General features: G+C 42.3%; 1 protein-coding gene across 1 annotated transcript in view; it reads left to right on the forward strand.

Moving 5' to 3' along the window:
- The window catches only part of VWA8 (von Willebrand factor A domain containing 8), a 486197-nt gene that overhangs the window by 317025 nt on the left and 141894 nt on the right, over positions 1-27278 (forward strand). The window contains exon 27 of the mRNA XM_040341313.1: positions 5011-5162. Within this exon, the coding sequence (XP_040197247.1) occupies positions 5011-5162 (152 nt within the window). The remainder of the gene's footprint in view (positions 1-5010; positions 5163-27278) is intronic.

Consider the following 27278-nt stretch of genomic DNA (forward strand, 5'->3'; position numbering starts at 1 on the left):
CACGATATATAAAGCCGCGACTCCAATGCTGTAGGAGGTGATTTCACCACTACAGTTCAAAAAAGAGCATATATGCCGGAGCATGGGGGCATTAGGGGCGGAGGAGCGATTTTGCTCCTAATGCCGCGTACATACGGTTGACATTCCTACGGAGGCTTTCCTGTGGAAAAGTCTGACCATGTGTACACGGCATAGAAAAGTCCGACCGTGTGTACGCGGCATAGAAAAGTCCGACCGTACGCGGCATAACTTTTTTGCGGGAGGATGCCCCCATGCTTCGGCATATATAAATGGTGCATGTATGCCCATCATTAGAAGTGGGTGGATGAAGGGAGGTATTCTAATGGTGGGCATACCCACCGATCAATCTTTTTTTTGTTCAGCCAACAGACTGCATGAAAAAAAAAAAGATTACAATACATGTCCAACAAGAACCATCAACGTACTGGTATGTTGCAGGACTTTGAATGGTTATACCAGAATGATGCCTGCGGGTTTAGGCATCATCTTGGTATCATTCTTTTCAGCCAGCGGTCGGCTTTCATGTAAAAGCAGTCCTAGCGGCTAATTAGCCTCTAGACTGCTTTTACATTCAGTGGGAGGGAATGTCCCCCCCCCCAGATATAAACGGCGCCATTGAGAATATGGGAAAGCATTTTATCACACCGATCTTGGTGTGGTCAGATGCTTTGAGGGCAGAGGAAAGATCTAGGGTCTAATAGACCCCATTTAAAAAAAAAAAAGAGTACCTGTCACTAACTATTGCTATCATAAGGGATATTTACATTCCCTGAGATAACAATAAAAATGGTAAAAAAATAAATAAATGGAAGGAACAGTTAACAAATAAAATAAAAAAAGCGAAATAAATATATAAAAAAATAAAAAAATAAAAAAAAGCATCCCTGTCCCCCCCTGCTCTTGCGCAAAGACGAACGCAAGCGTCGGTCTGGAGTCATATGTAAACAGCAATTGCACCATGCATGTGAGGTATCACCGCGAAGGGCAGATCGAGGGCAGTCATTTTAGCAGTAGACCTACTCTGTAAATCTAATGTGGTAACCTGTAAAGGCTTTTAAAGGCTTTTAAAAATGTATGTAGTTTGTCGCCACTGCGCGTTTGTGCGCAATTTTAAAGTATGTCGTGTTTGGTATCCATGTACTCGGCCTAAGATCATAATTTTTATTTCATCAATAATTTGGGCAATATAGTGTGTTTTAGTGCTTTAAAATAAAAAAAAGTGTATTTTTTCCCCAAAAAATGCGTTTGAAAAAACGCTGCGCAAATACTGTGTGGAAATTTTTTTTGCAACACCTACCATTTTAATCTGTAGGGCCTTTGCTTTAAAAAAATATATAATGTTTGGGGGTTCAACTTTACTTTCTTGCAAAAAAATAATATGTTTTTATGTAAACAAACAGTGTCAGAAAGGGCTTTTTCTTCAAGTGGTTAGAAGAGTGGGTGATGTGTGACATAAGCTTCTAATTGTTGTGCATAAAATGCCAGGACAATTGAAAACCCCCCCAAATGACCCCATTTTGGAAAGTAGACACCCCAAGCTATTTGCTGAGAGGCATCTTAAGTCCATGGAATATTTTAGATTTTGACCCAAGTTGCGGGAAATATAAATATATATATATATATATTTTTTTTTTGCGCAAAGTTGTCACTAAATGATATATTGCTCAAACATGCCATGGGCATATGTGGAATTACACCCCAAAATGCATTCTGCTGCTTCTCCTGAGTACGGGGATACCACATGTGTGAGACTTTTTGGGAGCCTAGCCGCGTACGGGACCCCAAAAACCAATCACCGCCTTCAGGCTTTCTAAGGGTGTAAATTTTTGATTTCACTCCTCACTACCTATCACAGTTTCGAAGGCCATAAAATGCCAAAATAGCACAAAAAAAACCCAAATGACCCCATTTTGGAAAGAAGACACCCCAAGGAAACTGCTGAGAGGCATGTTGAGTCCATTGATTTTTTTTTTTTTTGTCCAAAGTGATTGAATAATGAGAAAAAAAAAAAAAAAGAAAAATGTGTCACTAAATGATATATTGCTCACACATGCCATGGTTATATGTGGAGTTGCACCCTAAAATACATTCTGCTGCTTCTCCTGAGTACGGGGATACCACATGTTTGGGACTTTTTGGGAGCCTAGCCGCGTACGGGACCCCGAAAACCAAGCACCGCCTTCAGCATTTCTAAGGGCGCAAATTTTTGATTTCACTCCTCACTACCTATCACAGTTTCGAAGGCCATAAAATGCCAAAATAGCACAAAAAACCCCCAAATGACCCCATTTTGGAAAGTAGACACCCCAAGCTATTTGCTGAGAGGCATGTTGAGTCCATGGAATATTTAATTTTTTTGCCCCAAGTGATTGAATCATGACCAAAAAAAATTAAAATAAAAAAATGTACAAAACATTGTCACTAAATGATATATTTCTCACACATGCCATGGTTATATGTGGAATTGCACCCCAAAATACATTCTGCTACTTCTCCTGAGTACGGGGATACCACATGTGTGGGACTTTTTGGGAGCCTAGCCGCGTATGAGACCCCGAAAACCAAGCACCGCCTTCAAGATTTCTAAGGACATAAATTTTTGATTTCACTCACACAAATCTTGAAGGCAGTGCTTGGTTTTCGGGGCCCCGTACGCGGCTAGGCTCCCAAAAAGTCCCACACATGTGGTATCCCCGTACTCAGGAGAAGCAGCAGAATGTATTTTGGGGTGCAATTCCACATATAACCGTGGCATGTGTGAGAAATATATCATTTAGTGACAACGTTTTGTATTTTTTTTTTTTTGGTCATTATTCAGTGACTTGGGGCAAAAAAATTAAATATTCCATGGACTCAACATGCCTCTCAGCAAATAGCTTGGGGTGTCTACTTTCCAAAATGGGGTCATTTGGGGGGGTTTTGTGCTGTTTTGGCATTTTATTGCCTTCGAAACTGTGATAGGTAGTGAGGAGTGAAATCAAAAATTTATGCCCTTAGAAATCCTGAAGGCGGTGATTGGTTTTCGGGGTCCCGTACGCGGCTAGGCTCCCAAAAAGTCCCACACATGTGGTATCCCCGTACTCAGGAGAAGCAGCAGAATGTATTTTGGGGTGCAATTCCACATATAACCGTGGCATGTGTGAGAAATATATCATTTAGTGACAACGTTTTGTATTTTTTTTTTTTTGGTCATTATTCAGTGACTTGGGGCAAAAAAATTAAATATTCCATGGACTCAACATGCCTCTCAGCAAATAGCTTGGGGTGTCTACTTTCCAAAATGGGGTCATTTGGGGGGGTTTTGTGCTGTTTTGGCATTTTATTGCCTTCGAAACTGTGATAGGTAGTGAGGAGTGAAATCAAAAATTTATGCCCTTAGAAATCCTGAAGGCGGTGATTGGTTTTCGGGGTCCCGTACGCGGCTAGGCTCCCAAAAAGTCCCACACATGTGGTATCCCCGTACTCAGGAGAAGCAGCAGAATGTATTTTGGGGTGCAATTCCACATATGCCCATGGCATATGTGAGAAATATATCATTTAGTGACAACGTTTTGTAAAAAATTTTTTTTTTTTTTTTTTGGTCATTATTCAATCACTTGGGGCCATAAAATTAAATATTCCATGGACTCAACATGCCTCTCAGCAAATAGCTTGGGGTGTCTTCTTTCCAAAATGGGGTCATTTGGGGGGGTTGTGTGACATCTTGGCATTTTATGGCCTTCAAAACTGTGATAGGTAGTGATAGGTAGTGAGGAGTGAAATCAAAAATGTATGCCCTTAGAAATCTTGAAGGCGGTGCTTTGTTTTCGGGGCCCCGTACGTGGCTAGGCTCACAAAAAGTCCCACATATGTGGTATCCCCGTACTCGGGAGAAGCAGCAGAATGTCTTTTGGGGTGCAATTCCACATATAACTATGGCATGTGTGAGCAATATATCATTTAGTGACAACTTTGTGCAAAAAAAATCAGTTTGTCATATTCCCGCAACTTGTGTCAAAATATAAAATATTCCATGGACTCGACATGCCTCTCAGCAAATAGCTTAGGGTGTCTACTTTCCAAAATGGGGTCATTTGGTTTTTTTTTTTGCTATTTTGGCATTTTATGGCCTTCGAAACCTTGATAGGTAGTGAGGAGTGAAATCAAAAATTTGTGCCCTTAGAAATGCTGAAGGCGGTGCTTGGGTTTTGGGGCCCCGTATGCGGCTAGGCTCCCAAAAAGTCCCACACATGTGGTATCCCCGTACTCAGGAGAAGCAGCAGAATGTATTTTGGGGTGCAATTCCACATATAACCATGGCATGTGTGAGAAATATATCATTTAGTGACAACTTTTTGTAAACATTTTTTTTTTTTTTTTTTTTCGTCATTATTCAATCACTTGGGACAAAAAAATTAAATATTCAATGGACTCAACATGCCTCTCAGCAGTTTCCTTGGGGTGTCTACTTTCCAAAATGGGGTCATTTGGGGGGGTTTTGTACTGCCTTGCCATTTTAGCACCTCAAGAAATGAGATAGGCAGTCATAAAATAAAAGCTGTGTAAATTCCAGAAAATGTACCCTAGTTTGTAGACGCTATAACTTTTGCGAAAACCAATAAATATACGCTTATTGCGATTTTTTTTACTAAAGACATGTGGCTGAATACATTTTGGCCTAAATGTTTGACTAAAATTTAGTTTATTCGATTTTTTTTACTTTTTGTTATAAGAAAAATCATTTTTTTTCAAAATTTACGGTTTTTTTGCGTTTATATCGCAAAAAATAAAAATCGCAGAGGCGATCAAATACCATCAAAATAAAGCTCTATTTGTGGGAAGAAAAGGACGCAAGTTTCGTTTCGGTACAACATTGCATGACCGCGCAATTACCAGTTAAAGCAGCGCATTGCCAAATTGTAAAAACACCTCTGGTCTTTAGACAGCGTATTGGTCCGGAGCTTAAGTGGTTAACTGTTTCTTGTTTTTGTTTTTTGTTTTTGTTTTCAGAAATTTCCAAATGAAGGACTGGCAAATGTTGTTCGAAATGTGTTTGACTTTGATTCTTACAACCAGGAAATGCGTGAAATATTGATTCATTCCTTACATAAGCATGGAATCCCAATAGGAGCCAAACCCACCAATGTGCAGCTTGCTAAGGAGTAAGGAAAATGTTTTATAAGCATTGATTCCACAGTTCATTATATATTTAAAACATGCATTTTTATCTGCCACTGTATTTATTATAGACACCAAACATGATAAAATTAAATGATTGCTTTTACTGAATTGTGTGATTTTGTGCTTCTTAATTTACAAACAGAAATGTATGGATTATCTAGAAAAAAAAAAATAAAATTGTAATTATAACATCAGATGTAGGGTATGTATTTAATATGAAAATGATGTGAAACAACTGTGAATATGGAAAAGAGACAAATAATTCCACTGTAGCACTCTAATAAATCTACAAATCTCCTAAATTTCTCTTTCGTTCATGGACGGACACAGCCTTAATCTTGACAAAGTGGGTATTAGCCTTCCTTTAGGAGTGACTAGGCAGAAAGTGTTAACAACTTCAAAGCTTAACAGCCCCACCCAGGGGGCGGTCCTACTGGCTATTTCCTCTCCGCCTGCACTAAGCAGCTTAGTTTTTTTCTGCCTAGTTAAGGAGAAGACAGGCTCCCTTTTGGGCCCATAGGCCTGGAGGTTTTTTATTTAAGATGGAAATTTCATTATTTTTTTTTTTGTTCCTGTGATCTTCGATCAACTGCCGACTGGGCGAAGGGCTGGATCTCAGATCCTTGTAGTCCCCCCCCCCAGTTTCGGCCATCGAGTGTGTGCCGACCATAGTTATGCACTGGGTCGTCCACAACATGCCTGTCACTCTACGGGTGGCCAGTGAGCTATACGCTCCAGGGCTTGCATAGGACCGGTCTACAGGGCCGAGTCGCAGCAGCCTGGCTGACAGTCACCTCCATCACCATGCGGAAGATGGTCTGTCTGGAATTCTTCCAGCAAATCTTCAGGAAGGGTAAGTATAATCCCCTGCTTCGGCAGGAAGACGGAGCTGGGCATTCCTGGAGTGGCCACTCGGCGGCCATTTTGCCATCTATCAGACAGCACTTAAATGGCACAGACTGACAGACACACGCTGATGAAGGGTCAGACTGCATATCTGACAAGGAAGCAGCTCTACTAAGTGGCAGACGGTAGCATACTACTGTTCCAGGGTGGCAAGTCCTCTGAGTGGGTACTTACTTCATATTCCCATCGCACACTTTCCTGGATAAGCTCTTGGATTTGAGTGCTGTAGCAACAACCAGCTGGATACTGGTGCAAGTTACAGTTAAGATATTTGCCAGCACACCATGGAACGAAGAAAATAGCGCCAAGCGGATGATTTATTGCATGATCACAACACAAAGAGAGTGCAACGTTTCGGAGCCACGCAGGCCCCCTTCGTCAGGCATGTGATCGTCACATGCCTGACGAAGGGGCCCTGCGTGGTTCCGAAACGTTGCACACTCTTTGTGTTGCGATCATGCAATAAATCATCCGCTTGGACGCTATTTTCGTCGTTCCATGGTGTGCTGGCAAATATCTTAACTCTGAGTGGGAACCTCTCGTCTCTGCTGCAGCTAGGAGGGTTGGTTACTGTGCCTTGCCTTGAAGTCCCTGTGTCAGGTGTGTGGGTCAGCATGGCATCAGAAGCAGATGCTTTTTCCCCTGTAACACCTGAGCTTGCAATTGATGCCCCTGCATCCGATGTATCGGTGGATGCTATGTCGGCAATCCTAGATGCCTTTGTTGCCAAGGTGGAAGCAGCGCGTGGGCAAACGGGGGCTAGAAAGCGCTCCCCGCCATCTAATGGGGACAACTCAGATGCGGAGCCGGGTCCAGCTACGGCTCATGACCCTGGCTCTGAGGTATCTAAGAATGCGGACCGAGACTGGCCGGACAGTGAGGATGATTCTGGATCCGGGTCAGCACGCGATAGGGCTCTGGTAAGTGACCTTATCACCGCAGTGCGAGATACTCTAAAGATTGAGGGGTCTGCAGAAGCAATTGAAGTGCTGGTCCCCTTTGGGTTCCGTAAAAGGTGACCCGCACTGCTAAGGTGTTTCCTTGTGTGTCTTATATAGACAATCTTTTATACAAGGAGTGGAACAAACCAGAGAAGGTTTTCTCAATCCCTAGAAATCTAGCAGTGCGTTACCCTCTTGAAAAGAGTTTCTGGAAATAATGGACCTTGCCCCCGATAGTGGACCCTCTTGTGTTCAGAATAAACAAGCTAACCACTATACCGGTTTGAGGGTGCTCCTGCCTTCAAGGACCCTGCGGACAAGAAGGTCGAGTCAATCAACTGATACCTGTACACGGTAGTGAGTTCGGCGGTACGCCCAACCATAGTTGGGGCCCTGGTGTCTCAGACACTCACGGAATGGGCAAAGATGCTACACAATGGGTTAGAAGCACGTCAGGCTTCCCCGGACAAGGTAGCCCTAGCTGTCCAACTGGTACAGGGCCTAAAATTCATTTGCGAATCAGCCTTGGACACGATTCCTCTGCTGGCCAGGGCTTCAAGCCATGTGGTGGTGTTACACCATGTACTTTGGTTAACCACTTCCATACCAGGTACTTACGCAGCTTCCCGCCCAAGCCAATTTTCAGCTTTCAGCACTGTCGCACTTTGAATGGCAATTGCGCGGTCATGCTACACTGTACCCAAACAAAATTGGCGTCCTTTTTTCCCCACAAATAGAGCTTTCTTTTGGTGGTATTTGATCACCTCTGCGTTTTTTTTTTTTTGCGCAACAACTAAAAAAAGGCTGAAAATTTGGAAAAAAAATTACGTTTTTATTTTTTTCTGTTAATTTTTTTGTAAATAAGTTTTCTCTTTCAATTACGGGCACTGATATGGCGGCACTAATGGGCACCGATGAGATGGCACTGATGGACATCGATGAGGTAGTACTGACGGGCACAGATGAGGTGGCACTGATTGGCGGCGCTGGTATGCGACACTGATGGGCACACATAGGCGGCACTGATGGGCACACATAGGCGGCACTGATGGGCACACGTAGGCGGCACTGATGGGCACACGTAGGCGGCACTGATGGGCACACATAGGCGGCACTGATGGGCACTCATGGGCGGCACTGGGCACTCATAGGCGGCACAGATGGGCACTCATGGGCGGCACAGATGGGCACTTATGGGTGGCACAGATGGGCACTGCTAGGTGGGCACTGGGCATGGATGGGCACTGTGGGGTGGCACTGATGGACACTGGGGTGGCGCTGATGGACACTGGGGTGGCGCTGATGGACACTGGGGTGGCAGCACTGATTGTTGCCAGTCAGTGCCCATTTGTGGGCACTGACTGGCATCTTTTTTCTTTATAGTTTTTTTTTTTTTTTTTTTTTAGACTTTTTTTTTTTTTTTTGGCTTTTTTTTTTTTTTGCCCACCCTGGTGCTCCAGGGTGGGCATCCCTGGTGGTCCAGTGTGGCGATCCGAGGGGGGGCTGCGCTGATAAACAATCAGCGCTAACCCCCCCTGTCAGGAGAGCCGCAGATCGGCTATCCTCTACTCGCGTCTGTCAGACGCGAGTGAGGAAGAGCCATCGGCGGCTCTTCCTGTTTACATCGTGATCAGCCGTGGTTGGACACGGCTGATCACGTGGTAAAGAGTCTCCGCCGGAGGCTCTTTACCGAGATCGTAGATGCAGGGTGTCAGACTGACACCCCGCATCACCGATCGCCGCGATGCGCGCCCCCACGGGCGCGCGCGGCATGAAATCCTGCAGGACGTTCTAGAACGTCCTGTCAGGATTTCATAACCACTTCCCGGACGTAAATCGGCCATAGGCCGGGCGGGAAGTGGTTAAAGAATTGGTCTGCGGACCAATCTTCCAAGAAGGCCCTGATGGACTTGCCCTTTAAGACTTTTTGGAGCTTCCCTGGATGGCATAATTTAAGATGCCACAGGAGGTAAGAGCATGCTGCTCCCACAATCCAAAAAGGGGAAGAAGCCACGCCGTAGGCAAGGGCCCTGCTTCACCGCACACAAGCGTTTTTTTCGTCCGCCCAGTGTGGCAGGTAAAAGACCTCAGGCCGATTAAAGCGCCTGCTCAGGGACAGAGACGTCCCTGGTTTGCAAACCCAACAAACCTGCAAGCAAAGCTATGTCAATACAGATTATCATGTGGCACCTGGCTATGCACTGTTGTATCCTTGTTGCTTTTACTGCACATGCACATATTTATGTGTGTGGCAAGTATTATGAAATGACATTTATTTGAAATGATCGTTCCTTTTACATGTCTTCTGGTTTTGATGTATGCTATGCATTTATATGATTAATAAATATGTACCTTTTTTACCCGCACCATGTCTGCAGCATCATTCAAAGTCCCAAATTTCCCGCTTCTAATTTTCTGAACCAGGGATGGAGATGCACCACATATGCACCTCATTTAAAGTCCCAAACACCCCCCTTTTTTTCATTTTTGGCATAGGGATGGAGGCTTGCAAGACAGGTTTGGCAGTGTTCCCCTGCCATCCAGGTGTTGGGTTGCTCAGTTCTGGGCAGGCCATGTACCAGGTCCAGACTGAGCACTTTCAGGACATGGCTCTGGTACTTGGTTGTGGTGATGTACATGTACCGGGCCTCTCGTCTTGTCTGCAACTTCGGGAGCTGCGATGCGCTCTGTGCGCTGCCTCCTTGCTGCCTCTCTTCCTGCCCCTCTGTAAGACAAAAAGAGGGAAGCGCCTCTGAGTATGCTGCTTTTAATTTAAGACATAAAAATATATATCCAGCACTTACATCATAATAATATGGTGCAGTCGTGGAAGCTGGCGTGCATCTGTAGCAGACAGTCCGCAAAGCGTCAGAGCTGGGCAGCCGGAGAGAGCCGGGGAGAGAGACGGCTGAGTCCTGGTTGTTGTGCCGCTGCTGGGCAATGCCCAGCAGCGGCACAACAACCAGGACTCAGCCGTCTCTCTCCCCGGCTCTCTCCGGCTGCCCAGCTCTGACGCTTTGCGGACTGTCTGCTACAGATGCACGCCAGCTTCCACGACTGCACCATATTATTATGATGTAAGTGCTGGATATATATATATATTTTTATGTCTTAAATTAAAAGCAGCATACTCAGAGGCGCTTCCCTCTTTTTGTCTTTCTCTTGCATACACCGAGCTGACTTCGCTCCTGGATAGCAGCCCTGAATTACTGCCTTCAACCACATCAGTTCCTCATTTTCATCAACTACAACCTCTTTAGGCATTTTTGCTGGGACTGAACCTATCATGGATTTTTGAATATCACCAGTCACACTGTATATCCCCAATGTGCTTTGTGATTTTTATCTCAAACTAATCGATCCTTTTAAAATCAACTTTATTATCATTATTTTTATTATTATCATTTTTATTTTTATCTATTGTTAACCCTTTAGTTGATTGTTCTGTGCAAACACCCTGAGCGCTGTACTCCACCCATTTTTTTCCTGCCCCTCTGTGGTTGTGTGGGGGTGGGTCTTGCGCGCACAGTGCATTGGCGTCACGTTCCCTGCCCAGCGTGTGACGTAAGGTTTGGCGTCGTCGCGCTGGGCGTGAGTTCCTTCATCTCAGCCGGTGTAACCTGGGAACATGAGTACTTTGTGAGCGGATCCCGCCCACGTCGGCACTCTTCTGGGTTTGCGCCGTGCTCACGTGACGCTGGCGACACATTAGCATGCACCTGTGCATGGTGGCTATATAGAGGCCCTCCTCTTACATCTTTTTGCCTGCTTTTTTGAGATGCCACTACACACCATCCTTCCTCCCGGATGTTTGGGGATCTATGATGCCAGTACAAGGTTATTTCACTAAGGCCCCTTTCACATTGAGGCGTTTTTCATGCGGTACAGCGCTAAAAATAGTGCTGCTATACCGCATGAATACTACAAATAGCGTGGCTATACCGTCACCGCGGCTCCACCGCCCAATGTGAAAGCAGCCTTACCTTTTACAATTGGGCTGTTTATCTTCTGAGTGGCTTTAACACAGCCTGACACCATGTCATTATATTACATTTTAGATTCCATTTGGCTATCCCCACTAGCTTCTCTATTGGTTACATCATACATGTGAGTTCACTGGGTCCTGTGGTGACTCGGAGGGTGGGGTATCCTTGCTGCCCGCAGCCTGTGTGCACTACATGTCGCTTGTGTATTGATTGGTAGATACATTGAATGAATGTGCATATGTACGGATGTCATATTGACAGCAATAGCGAAGAGGATAAAAATACAATAACCATTAAAAAACGTGGAGAGTACAGTTGACCAAAGCGGACAATACAATGAAAATATATGTTATATCCATAGTAGCAAGATTAAGACTGTGTCCGTCCATGAACTCAGAGAAAAAGATTTTACGGTGAGCATAAAATCCTATTTTTAACATTGTGATAAAATCTACATAAAAGGCCCATACATAATAAAAAAAAAAGTATCCATATAGCACAGTGATGGTGAACCTTGGCACTCCAGGGGTTTTGGAACTACATTTCCCATGATGCTCATGCACTCTTACATTGTACTTGAGCATCATGGGAAATTTAGTTCCAAAACATCTGGGGTGCCAAGGTTCGCCATCACTGATATAGCATGTTATATATGCCAACATATGCAAATCAATATGATAATACAGTTCAACTTAAAGTGATGAAAAAAAAAGCATGAAACAATAGTGAAACCAAATCTCATTGATCCACCAAAATCTTTCACCAAAGTGATGTGTGCCACTTCCACTCCTTAACCACTTTAGCTCCGGGAAATTTGGCTGCTCAATGACCAGGCCATTTTTTGCAATACGACGCGTCGCTTTAACTGACAATTGCACAGTCGTGCGACGCTCTACCCAAACTAAAATTGACATCCCTTTTTTCCCCACAAATAAAACTATTGGTGGTATTTGATCATCTCTGCGGTTTTTATTTTTTGCGCTATAAACAAAAAAAAGCTACAATTTTGAAAAATAACTATTCCATTTTTTTCTTCGTTTAGGCCGATATGTAGTCTTCTACATATTTTTGGTAATAAAAATCGCAATAAGCATATATTGATTGTTTTTTCGCAAAGTTATAGCGTCTACAAAATAGGAGATCGATTTACGGCATTTTTTTTACTAGTAATGGCGGCGATCTGCGATTTTTATCAGGACTGCGACATTATGGTGGACACATCGGACACCTTTGACACATTTTTGGGTCCATTGGCATCTATACAGCCGTCAGTGCTATTAAAATGCACTGATTACTGTAAAAATGACACTGGCAGTGAAGGGGTTAATGCTAGGGGGCGATCAAGGGGTTAACTGTGTTCCCTAGTGTGGTCTAACTGTGGAGGGAGGGGACTCACTATAGGAGATGACAGATCGTGTTTCCTAGCTATTAGGAACTCACTATCTGCATCTCCTCTCCTCACAGAACAATTTACACACACACACGTTCTTGTTCTTCCTCTCGTGCCTGCAATCGCTCATGGCCAGTGGTCAGCCCGCTCGTGCCTGCTATGCTGCTTAAAGGAGCCGATGTATAGCTACAACGGCTCGCAGGATTGTGCCGACCTGCCACAGTATAATGATGCCGTCAGGTCGGTAAGTGGCTAAGAATAAACCTCACCTGATGCTGTTGCCATTGACGCATTTCATCACTTCCGACTTCGTCACAGGAGTCGGAAGTGACGAAACGCATTGGGGCGTGGCTACACGGCAACGCTGAGATGGTGACTCCATGTGTGTTTAGGAACATACGAGGAGGTTGCAACACTGAGTCCCCAGGCATGTTTAGAATTTTAACAAGGCGATTTGAATCATTTATGATGTACGTGCATTACTTTTACTTTTAATCCGTGCGCTACTGTGGAATTACTTGTCTCTTTTTCATATTGACAATTGTTTCACCTCATTTGCATGTTTATTGAATATTAAGTGACAGCACAAACAGGTGTTTTTAATTATCGCAGTGCGCACACATATATATGTATTTAATATACCAGCGAGGAACTCACTTTGCTAGTATTTTGGTTGTGATTCATAGTACAAGTTTAGTGACTGTGCTAAATTTGAATCTGGCCATGAGTGTCATTTTTAACAGTTTGTAGGAAGCACAAATGTGAGAACATTGATTTGTAAAGGGACATTAATGGCAGTAATCTCTTTCTGGCTCTTGAACCATGTCCTCGGTCTGTAACACTTCTCTGTTGCATGTTGCCAGTTTCCAAACTTATTTAAATCAAGTAGTTTCTGACCATTTTCTGTACCATGTCTGCAGTTTTTGTCACCTGAATTATATTTCAATTCTAATGACAGTGTTCTGTAGCGTTGCGTATGCTAAATATCATGTTTGGCCCTTTGGTGATGCCAGGAGCACACTTGAGGCCCTCTATGGCCTCGTACCATTGACCGTTTTCCTCAATAGAATCCATCAAGAAACTTGGTGGGAGAGCTTTTTTGCCAAGGAAAACGGTCGTGTACACGTTTTTCATCGAGGAAACTGTCAAGGAACTCAACAAGGAAAAAAGAGAACAAGTTATTTTTTTCCTCAACAGGAGTCTCAATTTCCTTGTCGCGTTACTCGTCGGGCTGGTTTTCGACGAGAAACGCGATCGTGTGTATGCTAAGAAACACGCGCATGCTCAGAATAAAGTATGAGACGGGAGCGCACCTTCGGTAAAAGTAGCGTTTGTAATGGAGATAACACATTTTTCACACTGTAACAGACTGAAAAGTGCAAATTGTCTCTTACCAAACTTTTACTTAACACGCAGTAACATGACATTAGCAAAAGCAGCCCCAAGGGTTGTGCCAGTGGAATCGAACTTCCCCTGCCGTTGTATGTGTTGTACGTCACCGCGTTTGAGAACGAGGAGATTTTGTCTTGACCGTGTGTACGCAAAGCAAGCTTGTCGAGTTCCACGACAAGCGTAACAAGGAACTCGTCGAGGAAAACGATGTGTCTTTTCCGACGAGTTCCTCGGTCGTGTGTATGAGGCCTATGTCTAGTAAGTTGGCCATCACTGAACTGGACTATACTGTAAAGACAACTTAACTAAGTGTGTCTCCTGCTGAATTCATGCCTTTTGAAACCATTTTTGTGACGGTAAGTGAAGTCAATATAAAAGGTCAACAATAAAGGCTTTGGATGGGAATGGTGAACCACTTAATGTCCTGGGAAATTTTTTAACATATTCACACAAGTTAAAATCTGCATTTGTTTTGCTAGAAAATTACTTAAAGGGGTGTTCCAGTCATTTTTAATGTTTATTAAAAGTCAACAGCTACAAAAAGTGTAGCTGCTGGCTTTTAATAAACATACACTCACCTGCTCCACGTTCCAGCGAAGCGCTGGCCGGGGCTCCGCTCCTTCCCCCCCCCTGTCCGGCCGGCGTCTTCATTCTAAGTGTGGGCACCCGGCTGTGACAGCTTTCGGCTTTACGGCTGGGCACCCACTGCGCATGCGCGAGCGGCGCTGCGCCATCCGATTGTACAGGCGATCGCCTGGGACCTGTCACGTGTCCCAGTCGATCCCCTACAGGGAGGGGCTGGCAAAAGGGAATATGACGTATCGCCTTAGCAGCCCCTCGGCGGAGGGAGGAAGTGGGACAGGAAGTCCCACTCCTCCCCCAAAAAAATTACATGCCAAATGTGCCATGTAAGAGGGCGAGGAGTGGATTAAGCGGAAGTTCCACTTTTGGGTGGAACTCCCCTTTAAAACCCCCCAAAGAAGTATATCTTTTCTGAAAGCAAATACCCTGAGGAATAAAATGATGGCAGTTGCTATATTTTTTACATAATAAAAAGTTTTATTGAAGATTACGCAGCAACAAAACAAACATTACATAAGTGCAAAAACAATCTTCAGTACAAAAAGACGGACCTGCACAAGCAATCACATCCGTAGCACAGGTGGCCCACCAGAGTTAGACCACGAATGGTCTAGAAAAGTATTATACAGTGTAAAAAATAAATAAAATAACAAGAGAAAGGCATTCCAAGTCCCAGATCAGGGCACCTACTTAATGTAGACTATCATAACCAATACACGCTAAGGGGCTACATATGAATAAAGTAACTCATTAAAACGGTTGTATACCCCGCTGACAGTTATTTTTTTTGGGCCACCTGTAAGGCAAAAGGCACTGCATACTAGCTCATTATGAAAAACGTACCCTAGAACGAGGCGTTGGTATTTCTACCGGTCCACGCAGAGGGAGATGACATTTTTCCTCGGCGTGTCTTCCGGGTATCGCAGCTCCAGCGCTGTGAGTGGCTGGAGCTGCCATGTCGTCACTCCCGCGCATGCGCGCAGGAGACTTCTATCCAGCAAGGTCCGGCGTCAGCCATGCTTTCAGCCGAGAATCCAAGATGCGCATGTGCCACTGAAGTCAGCGGCGCAAGGCAAGGGGAATATCTCCTAAACCGTACAGGTTTAGGAAATATTCTTTTTACCTACAGGTAATCCTTATTATAGGCTTACCTGTAGGTAAAAGTTTAAAAATTGTCTATACAACCACTTTAAGCTAAATATGTACCGCCTACAGAAGGAAATTTCAATTGAACACTTTTTCCCGGTCAGCCCTGGTTTGGGGTAATAATAATTATTTTGAAAAGGGGGGAGTGGGAAAGGGGAAAAGAAAGAGCAAAGAATGCCCAGAGAAGAAAGAAACAGAAGCCTTCTACATGAGGGCCAGAGGGTGTCTCCAAATGCAGGAACCAAGCAACACCAGCTGATTCCCAATGCCCTGAACCACTATGCCCCAAAGATGGACTGGGCAAATAAAATATAGCTTAAACTAAATGTGATAACTACAACCAGCTCAGTCCTGGCTGCAGGGCTGTCGTCCATAAGCACACTCAAGTTTCCAATAGTTTAGCTTCCACCGACTCAATTCTTGTATTCTTCCGTTGTTTTAAAATGCAGCCAGCATGCCCAAGTGTTAGTAAATGCAGACATTCTCTCCTGGGCCACATAAACCAGCTCCTCCATTTCCTACAATCCGTTCAAACAAACAAACCGTTCTCATACATTACATATGGACATGAATGCACAGCTGAGTGGCATTAAAGAGGAACTGCAGTCTGCTCACATAATTTGTAATAAAAACATCTTTGCCATTCTGAAGCTTCCCTCCAACCACTTTGCATATTATTTTATATATACTGCAATTCTGTACTTGCCAAATATGCTGCAGAGATCTCCTTTCACTGAGTCTGACTGCATCCATCTTAACTGTGGGCAGCTGAAGCTGCTGCCTGTTCACTTCCTGGATTTACACAGAAACACAGAGGCACGCCTCCAGCTCTGCAGCTCTCATTGGCCCTCTTATGACTCATCCCCCCTCCCTTTCTGGCAATCTCTCATGAGAGTGAGAGAGCTGTGCATGATGTCATAAGCCTAGGCTAATGACCAGACGGGAAAGAGGAAGTTGGCTGTATAGGGTATTTATTGGCAGAAAAAAATATGTTTTACTATCGAAAGTTAAAACAAGGGCAGAAGATTTAATATATGGAAAGATGAAAAAATGACTGAAGCTCCGCTTTAAGCATATGTACCATGAGGGATCGACTATGTTGTAGCAAGAGTTGAGCTTGAGAGAAGTCATTTGCACTACCGGTAACTCAAGCTGTCATGAGCAGAAGCCCAAAATGAGGCAATGTGTGTGTCACGTCTACCCCAATGCAGGTGGTCAGACATTATAGCTGGCTACTGTGTTCTTCGCTTATGGCAGCCCCGTTTTTTCATAAGGCAAGCAGGCCTATCGGTACTTGGTTGCCCCCACAATGCTATAGTGCCTGGCCATCACACCAGGGCAGATGCAAAGTATATAGATACTTGCAGTTAGCAGACAGATAATATGGTTCTATGACAGTCCAGGTAAAAGGCAGGCTGAGTTCAAGCAATAGTCCAAAAATCCGGTCCAAAGTCATACACGGGGAAATCCAAATCAGCAAAGCAGGGCAGACAGACAGGGAGCTTTATTAGGAACAACACACGTATCACTCTCTATCACAAGCACCCAAATTAGGTTTGAGCTGGCTTATATCAGGCTTGGTTTCCACCCAGAGACTGATCACATTAATAAGCCTACAGGTGGACAAACAGACAAGGAGAGTTTCATAGCCAAAGCCCTGGATGCTGGAATGAGGAACAGGAGCACTAAGAGCCCTTCCACACTGGGACGGGAGGGCCTTGACAGTAAAACGCAGCTAGTTTTAGAGGCGCTTTACCGTCATTTTAGCACAGCTATTCTGGGTTAATACCGCCCATGTATCGCTGCTGCTTTGCAGTCGCTTCAATTCATTTCAATGGGCAGGAGCGGTGTATACACCGCTCCAAAAATGCTGCTTGCTAGAGTTTTTTTTACATCCTGCCAGCGTATCACCTCAGTGTGAAAGCGCTCGGGCTTTCACACTGAGACTGCAAGGGAGCCGTTTTTCAGGCACTTTACAGGCGCTATTGTAAGTCCAAAAACGCCTGAAAAACGCCCCAGTGTGAAAGAGGTCTAAGTGATCCTGACAGTGTGGATAATTCCACCAAATATGAAGAAGCATACCTTCCTGAGATAATCACCGCCAACAGTGGTCAGAAACCACACGGGGCAGTTAGAATTTTTATGTTGCATATTTGTGCAGCTATTTATCAAATGCCTATTTTCAGGAAAAAATATAGTGCAAACACAGTAATATACCCTTTCTTGGTAAAAGATGCCAAACATGTCATACTGACTGCTAAAGTAATTATTCCAGTCCATATTCCCTTTAAAGGGTCACTAAAGGAAAAAAATGTGTTTGCTGAAATGACCGTTTACAGGGTATAGAGACATAAAAGTTAACTGATTCCTTTTAAAAATTGATTAAATTCAATCATATAATGTACCTACAGTTTCACTTTTGTTTTTAAACTGGTTTCATGTTTCTGTGAAGTAAAGAGACCCACAGAACAAAAACAAACAAATCCAGGGCAGTGTTTTGTTTTTAAAATGAATCTGATTGGTTCTGTTAAGTTTTAGACACACAGTAATGACAGCTTAGACCATCGTGAAAAGCTCCCAGTACTGTGGTTATAAGGAAACGGACAACCAGGAAGTGTGGAGATCAGAGCAGTTTTACAGCAACATCAAAGCAAAAACGAGCAATAAGGACATGAAACCAGTACTGCAGTAAGGTAAAGGAAGCTATTTAGCTAAAAAGAAATTCCTTTAGTGATCCTTTAAGTGCATACTATGTATTTTTACCGATATATACATTGTATAATAGTACGCATATAGTTATATACCAGCTTTCTTTTCCATGAGTTATCTGCCATTCTTGCCAACATGGATTAGCGCTATAGGCACCTACATGTGTCATTCTTTTTAGGCTGCAAATTGCAAAGGAATTTCCTGCCGACTAGGCAGGTTAAAATTAAACATGTCAGCTCTATATATCACTTTTACATATTTTTCTGTTTCTGGTAAGGTAACATGCACTTCAGAAAGTCGGGTATATTCAGTAAAACAATTTGAAACCGATCTTGTATTATGTCAGCTAAATGTGTATTGGAAGAAATGCCATTTTGTTGTTGAGCTGAGTGTATTACTTATAAATGGCCCCATAGCGTTTTTAAATGTTAATTCAGAATGAACTATTCCCTTGTGTTCCTGTGCTGTATTCTTCCAGAAAGGTCATCAAATAATGAATGCAGTCATTTTAAAACTGCATGTCATATTTTTTGATAAATAAATTCAGACTTATATTATTTGCAAGAACACATTTATAAATGTGCTGTTTTGAATATAGAAGTGGCAGTGCAAGAAGGCAACAGAAAACATAAACTATTATCTTATATGTATAAAAATGTTAAAAAAAGAAAACTGCAAATCCATGCAAATGCATCTTAAATTGTATCTCTAGGAAAAACTTTTTTTTTTTTAAATTTGGATAGAGTAAGGAAGGGTTAGGTGCCCTATCAAGTTTGTGTTTCTGTCTGTATACCTATTAGAGAGATTTACCCCGTGTTTGTTCTGGTGACCATCGGAAGGAAAATGATGGCAATCCACAATTTTTGAGTTTTTTCCAGAACAAGTGGTAAAGGCAAGCATTCCGAAAAGGCAAAGTATCTAAGAAAGGGAATCCCTTCACTTTGGGAGATTTCCTTTAGCTTCTATTTGTTTATCTTGGTATTAAGGATACATTTCTCCAGTACACAGACAGCAAAAAATAGCCTTGCAGGCGTTTTACCCCTTTCCTACTCCATCCAAAACTAAAATGTTTTGGAGAAAACATACATTTTAAATTATACAGTTGGGAATATGAGCTATTTATGCTATGATCACAGAGAACTTAATACATATCAAGATCTAAAAGGGTTATCTTAAAACGTGCTTCCATTTAGGGGAAGGTTTAAAGGAAACAATATAGTATATACGTTTTAACATAAAGACTGAACTTACCTTAAATGTGATTTGTTTTCTTAGGTTATTATTCTCACACATTTTCTTTAATTACCACTTAATTTCTTACACCTGTATACCTTCTATGAACCTAAGCAATTTATTTTTTATTTTTTAGGAAACAAAAAAAAAAAAAAGAATCTGCAGGAAAATAATAGCTAAGGCGAGAATGGAGAAGAGGGTTGTCGTAAGGGCTTATTAGGGTAAACTAAGGTTTAATAAGGGGTTAAATAGGCATAACTTTATTAAAAAGGGGAACAAATATATTTTTTTGTTACTTGTTAGGTTCCTTCTTAGAAGTCATATGCAGATCAAACCTTATCCTTTTGATCTGCAGGCAAATGGAACACAGAGTAGATTGAAAAGTAATAGTAAAAGTAAAGGAGTGAATTGGGAGCTTCAGTGGGGGAGAATACATACCCTGCGTACATAAACGAGGATTTTTGGTGTTTGTGTATAGCACCACAACTGGTTTTGCAATACTAATCTATTAATATGATGCTAATATATACAGTAATAACCAAACAGGCAAATACAAATAAAAATAAAAGTAGCTATTAGGACTCATTTTATCTGGTTCTGTAAAACCTGCACTTAGAAAATATTTCTAAACACATAAATGCATTTAATAATTTTTCAACGGTGCCATTTACACTGCATGTTTACCTGCATTTAGGAGCAGGTAAACATGCAGTGTAAATGCATTTGCATTTTAGACACTTTAAACATGGCAAAATGCAAATGCATGTAAAAGTGATAGTTAAGACTGACATTTGAATCTGTAAACTAATTTCATGCTTTTCTAAAGTTGTACAATATTTTTAAGTAAAGAAAGATGGCCTCTTGTTTTATTGCCTTTTGTACTCTTTATTATAAAACAATAAAGCAGATTATATAAAAATAACACATGTATACATGACTAAACAAGGCAAAATGTTGTGAAGGTTGCTTAAGGGGTCAGCTGGGGAGTGAAGAGATAGATTTGAATGTCGTTACCTTAGAGATGGTATTGGAAGCCATGCAAGGTTATCGACTGACCTAGGGAGAAGGTGTAGATATGTAAAGAGTAACAGAATAGAAGGGGGTAGAGTTGTAGATGACACTGAAGGTGTGCTTAGGGAGAGTAGTGTAGAGAGAGTAGAACCAGAAATTTGTGTCTTGGAGGCCAATAGAGTTGAGTTTTTTGAGGAACTGTTGGTGGTCAACTGTATCAAAAGCATCAGAAAAGTCTAATGGTAGCCATTGGTTTTAGTAATTAGTAATTATTTATTTTAAAAGTGCAATTTCTGTGGATGGTTGTTGTCGAAAGCTAGACTATAGGGGCAAAGAAGGTTGTCAAATACTGGCTTAAGATAGTGTAGACTTGGCATTCTAGAAGTTTGGAGGCAAACAGGAATGATGGGATGGGTCTTAGGGCCCTTTTATACTCTGCTTCATTCTCTCCACTCCCATCAACAGGGAATCCACAAGCAAATCTCCTGCTGTATCAGAGCTGAACGGGACAGATGTCAGGTTTTTTAAATCCTTTCTCATTCAGTTTGTGTCTGCATTTACACAGCTGACAGGGCAGACCCATGATAGCTCTATGGGTAGCCGGATGTAAACAGGCTTGTGCCAGAAAAATGGAAAAAGGACCCCATCCTTTTCCATTTTCTTTTCCGAACCTGGACAGACTTAGAGGTAGGTGGATGGAAACAAACAAAAGTCTGTTTATATTTTCCTGCTGATAAAGCTTCTAATCAGGTCTGCCTGAAAAATGGACAGGTGGACCTGATGAGAAAGACTGTGTAAAAGGACCATTGGGTTATTCAGTCTGGTGGGGTCCTGTGCAGGTTTTTTAAAGTGTTACTATACCTACAACAGTAAAATCAGTCTGTATATACAGTAAATCATGCTTGTTATACTCACTGTGGAACCTAGTGGGTTAATCGGCTGCATTGTGTAAAATGGCGGTTTGATCCTGTATGCACAGATTCTCCCCTTTTTTGCATTGTCTCCAAAACATGCCTAGATAAGACAGAGTTACTGGAGTCAGGCTGCACATGCTCAGTTGTGTGTGTATTGCTAGAGAGTTTTTTTTCTTGGGAGAGTGCATGTGAACAGCACAGGGTCAATTGGCACTGTCCAGACAGAGAGTCAGGGGTCCTGCATCCTGATAGGACAGCCAGTGCAGTATGAAAACTCCTCCTACAAGCTTTAACGAGGCACTGATAGAAGTCACAAGACTGCTATATACTGCTGATGAGAAAAGGTATTATGGGAAGAGACCAGATATAGTGAATGCAGGGTCCTGTGTTTAGTAACACTTTAAGTATAAACCAGTGCGTGTTTTAGAGGGGAGGAGGGAAGGTGCCGACGAAGAGGGAGAGTTTGAAGATATGAGTAAAAGAATGTAGAATAGAGAAGGGGATGGCCACAAATGTGTCTAGGAGACAGGCAGTGAGGTAGACATCAGAGAAAAGTTTAGAAACCTCCTCGGCAGTGAAATGTTCAAAAGAGGAAAGTATTGAATGTGGAGGTAGACATGGGGGGGGGGGGTTGTTATTTGGAGGGATACTTTAACTGGACAGTAAAGAGTTCATCACAAATTTCATCTATCTTGTTTTTGTAATGATTACTAATGTCCTGGGAAATGTATGAGCTAATAAGTGGAGGCAATGGAGGACCAAGTAAATGTTATGCCCCGTACACACGATCGGAATTTCCGTTGGAAAAAGTCCGACTGACTTTTTCCATCGGAAATTCTGACCGTGTGTATGCCCCATCGGATTATTTCCATTCGGAAATTCCGATGAATTCCGTTGGAGTTTAGAGTTTAGATAGAGAACATGTTCTCTTTTACTCCGATGTGATTTTGGTCGGACAAAGGTCTGACCGTGTGTTTAAAGGTGTTTTGGCAGCACAGAGGAAAGAGGGCAGCTTTATACAGGACAAGATATTGCAGTAAACTAGTTTTTATGCTACACTCGCTCAGGAGCGTGGCTTTGTTATTTGAGACATCTGATATCATCTGTTTGCCAGGGCTTTTGCTGTCTGGCCTAATTTTTGTGTAGTGTCAGAAGTAACCACACCAAGAGGGGGGGGGGTCTGCTGTTGTAGACAGATGTAGCCAGGTATGGGTAAGACAGGGGTGATATTTTGGTCTTGGGGAAGTCGGTAGCAGATTAGAAAAGGGTTGAAGTGGCAAAGGTTTCTACAGATAGCTGTTTGCTGGTTGGAAGGATAAAAAGTTGAAGACTGGATGAGTGTGAAACTAATAAGGTTATGATCAGAAAGATGAAAAGGGGTTTTTGTAGAGGTTGCACAGAGTGCATAGGCTGGATAATTTTATATCAAGGGTGTTACCATCAGAGTGAGTGGAAGTGTGTCTAGAAATGTATATCCTGGGTAGAGTCATCGTAACCTTAACCTTTTATGGCACCATCCCTTAATGGCAAAAAACTATAATAGTCTTCCTCCACATCCACAAAATATCATGGAGGAGAGAGGAAATTTTGACTTTTAATGTGCCTTAAAGAGGACATATAGCACACAATTAATAAAATATAACAAACTTTATTACATATTTAAGTTTTGCAGTATTTTAGCTTCTTCAGGATCCACAAATATGTATTGACAGATGATACGGCTAAAGAATAGTAAGACAGCATACATCAAAGAAAGGGTGTCAAAGTGATAAACCTCCATAAATGTCAGTTGCATCCAAATTGTAATGTATCCTGTGGTGTTCCAGGTCCAAACACACCTGCTTATTTATATTTGGGTCAAATAAATGGGGTCGCCATTGTATATCATACGGGGCTGTGTGGATTAGTGAGGCAGCATTTAAGGAGTGATTACCATCGTATTTAACTCTATCATATAATATAATTGTCAATGCAGACTTCCATATAATTCTACCTATATTGCTTCCATGCTATGTTATACATGGTTTGGTAATATGTGTTCTATTTTTTTTTATAGCTCAGCACTTTTATTCTAATTGTCTTTGTATATTATTGTTATATTATATGTCAATTTTGATACTATTAAACTTAACATTTTATACTATTTTGTTACACGCCTGTGCCTTTAAAGGAACAATTCTCTAAGAGATGATCTCCCAACACTTTTCCCTCTCACTTCCTGTTATGTCTCTGGGACCAGTGGAACAGATATATAGAATGTAAAAATGTGTTTACTTAATGTGCATTGTGTTGAACTATTTGCAGCCTCAGAGTCATGGGGGAGACACATTAATAAATATGGTCACACATAGTCAAATTTTTATATGCCAAATGAACATTATGTATCAACATCTGTGTATTGGTCATCTACCAGACTGGATACATTTTAATGTATTGTCTACTTAGGTCTTCAGACTACATAGTTTTGGTAAGATTAATTGATTTGACATGCATGGAAACTTGACTGTGTGCATATAAGAGATACGGTTTATAGATTCGAGATCAATATTATAATTTTATAATGGGAGAAAACTTCATAACAGATATTTATTTTAAATTCATAGTTTGAATAATGCTGGCCTGGCACTTTAATATGTGCAGTTGTTTTTATAAATCTCTGATATTTTATCATTTTCGAAAGCACTGTCACGCATTCTGTGGCGAAAACTAAATATTCTGTCTGAAAATGAATCTTGTTATCTGTGAAAAAAATGTGAGTTGCAGCCTTGCTTATTGAACATCTTTCTGATCCAGTCATGACGTACCAGTCCAGCTCTGATATTAGTATGTGATTTTTTTTGTGTGCGATGTAATTTTACTCTTCTACAGAAACTTCTTTCAGCTCTAGAGGAGCAATCTTTTTGTTCATTCTACAAACTATATATAAACTACCGGTAGTTTAAATCGTATTGTGTAAGGAAGTGAACTTTAATCTCTGGAGACAAGGTTCAGTGCACAATGCAGTGACCATTGGTTCCTTGGATATCCTCATAAGCGAGGCTCACTGTGCAGTAATCGTGGTTGCCTCAATACCATCATGGATGAGGCTTCTTGCAGTGTGTAACCAATTGCTCCTTAGATACCCTCACAGACGAGACTCACTGCACAGTACGGAACGGTAACATATACAAAATATGTGCAGGCTGAAAATCAGGCAGTTTTTGCATTTTAGGTTTTTCTTTCCAAAGCTTGTTTATTTTTCCAGGAATATTGTTATATTTCTTTATTTTATATTTTCTTTACTGTTTCGCAAGGTTAATACAATAATATCCAAATAGAGTATTTTGTATAAAATCCCAGAAACTGGTTTTCAGCCTTGAATTTTTTCGTGGCAGCCAGTTAGGTGTTGCTATGTTGAAAATGTTTTTGTGCCAAAATCTGTGGTAGCTTCCAAATCTTTCATTGTATGTACTACATTAGTTAATTTCATTAACTGTGCAATGGTGTGCGCAGGGGGTGTGCCGGGTGTGCCTGGGCACACTCCAATCAACCCATGCAGGCAGATCCCCCCTGCTGATATTTCACCAAAGCCCCCTAGCGTATCTCCTAAAAGAATTGTAAAAGATAAATTAAAAAATTAATTGATAAAAAAAAATACTGGGCCAGATTCACAGCAGAGATATGACGGAGTATCTCAGAGTAACTACGCATAGATAGCCCTTAGATCCAGGTGTAATTGTTTTACACTGTCGGATCTTAGGATGCAATACCGTGGCCACCGCTGGGGGGAGTTTGCGTCGTAAACCAGCGTCGGGTATGCAAATTAGTAGTTACGGCGATCCACAACGGTTTTTCGCGTTCGCTACGTCGCTGCTAGTCTAGTTTCCCGTCGCAAAGTTAGTCGTCGTTTTAGGTGCCCTAACTTTACACAGCACACGTATGTGCTGTATAAAGTATGGCCGTCGTTCCTGCGTCGAAATTTAAACATTTTTACTTCTTGCGTAAGACGTCTGGGAATACGGAAGTACGCTACGCACGTCGCCGTTCGAAAAAATGACGTCACTTCGCGCAAAGCACGGTGGGAAATTCAAAAGGGAGCATGCGCAGTAGGTCCGGCGCGGGAGCGCGCCTAATTTAAATGGCACACGCCCCTTTGAATTACGCGGGCTTACGCCGGAGGCCGCCGGCGTAGGTTTTCATTGCAAGTGCTTTGTGAATCAGGCACTTGCGATGAAAACTTGCGGCGGTGTAACGTATCTACGATACGTTACGCCGCCGTGATTCTACGTGAATCTGGGCCACTGACACCAACCTCTGACCTACTAACAATTGCACTTCTCTAATGACACCATCCACTGCCCTACTAACATTGTCCATGTTTTAATACATTTGGGGTGCACACCCTAATGCAATAGGCTGCACACACCTATGTAACTGTGTATATGTGGGCTTTTTTCTGCAGTGACATTTGCACTTTTATGTTACATTAACTGAGCCGGAAAACTGGATTTTGAAGCATGAAAATGTGGAAAACTAAGCATTTTTAACCACTTCCCTACCGCGTCATTGTGAAATGACGGCGGCAGGAACCCCTCCTCGATCCAGGAGGACGTCATGTGACGTCCTGGGCTTTGCGGGTGGATATCTGAATGATGCCTGCAGCTAGAGGCATCATTCAGATATCCTTCTCTCCTGCCGGCGATTCTGCACAACGTAAGAACGATCATAGCGGCGATTCCGCCGCTAGATCGTTCTTACAGGCGGCGGGAGGGGACATCCCCCCCCCTCCCGGTGCTTCTCCGGGCTCTCCCGTGCCATCGGGGGCCCGGAGAACGAATCGTCCGGCGCTGGCAGGAAGCATAGAGATGACTGGTGACCAGATGGTCACCAGTCATCTCTATGACCGTCGGAGGACCCGGGCGCGATGTGATGACGTCACGCCCGGGTCCCCGTAAGTAAACAAAGCCGCAATTGCGGCTGCTAAGCAACAGCAAGCATGAGATCGGTGAATTTTTTTTCACCGATTTCATGCTTTCCAGCCTGGAGGAGAGATGCGGGGTCTTATTGACCCTGCATCTCTCCATAAAGAGGACCTGTCACACACATTCCTATTACAAGGGATGTTTACATTCCTTGTAATAGGAATAAAAGTTATAATAAAAAAATAAAAATAAAAAAAAAAGTGTAAAAAAAAGAAATAAATATGTAAAAAAATAAATAAATAAAAAATATTTTTTTTTAACGCCCCTGTCCCCAGTAGCTTGCGCGCAGAAGCGAACGCACACGCAAGTCCCGCCGACATATGTAAACGCCGTTTAAACCACATATGTGAGGTATCGCCGCGTGCGTTAGAGTGCCAGCAACAATTCTAGCACTAGATCTCCTCTGTAAATCTAAACCGGTAACCTGTAAAAAATTTCAAAGCGTTGCCTATGGAGATTTTTAAGTACCGAAGTTTGGCGCAATTCCATGAGTGTGCGCAATTTTAAAGCGTGACATGTTAGGTATCTATTTACTCGGTGTAACATCATCTTTCCTATTTTACAAAAAAATTGGGCTAACTTTACTGTTTTGTTATTTTTTTAATTCATGAATCAATTTTTTTCCAAAAAAAAGGCGTTTGAAAAATTATTGCGCAAATAGCGTGCAAGATAAAACGTTTCAATGACCATCGTTTTATTCCCTAGGGTGTCTGCTAAAAAAAACATATATAATGTTTGGGGGTTCTGCGTAATTTTCTAGCAAAAAAATTATGATTTGTACATGTAGGAAAGAAGTGCCAGAATAGGCCTGGTATGGATGGGTGTATAACTGCCCTGTATGGAAGTGGTTAAGCCTGGGCAGGAAGACGGGTGTCCTGCTAATAAGATCATGTACTCTCCTATTATGGTTATTTTTTTCTACTGCC

This window comes from Rana temporaria, chromosome 2, assembly GCF_905171775.1.
Source record: "Rana temporaria chromosome 2, aRanTem1.1, whole genome shotgun sequence".
Lineage (NCBI taxonomy): Eukaryota > Metazoa > Chordata > Amphibia > Anura > Ranidae > Rana > Rana temporaria.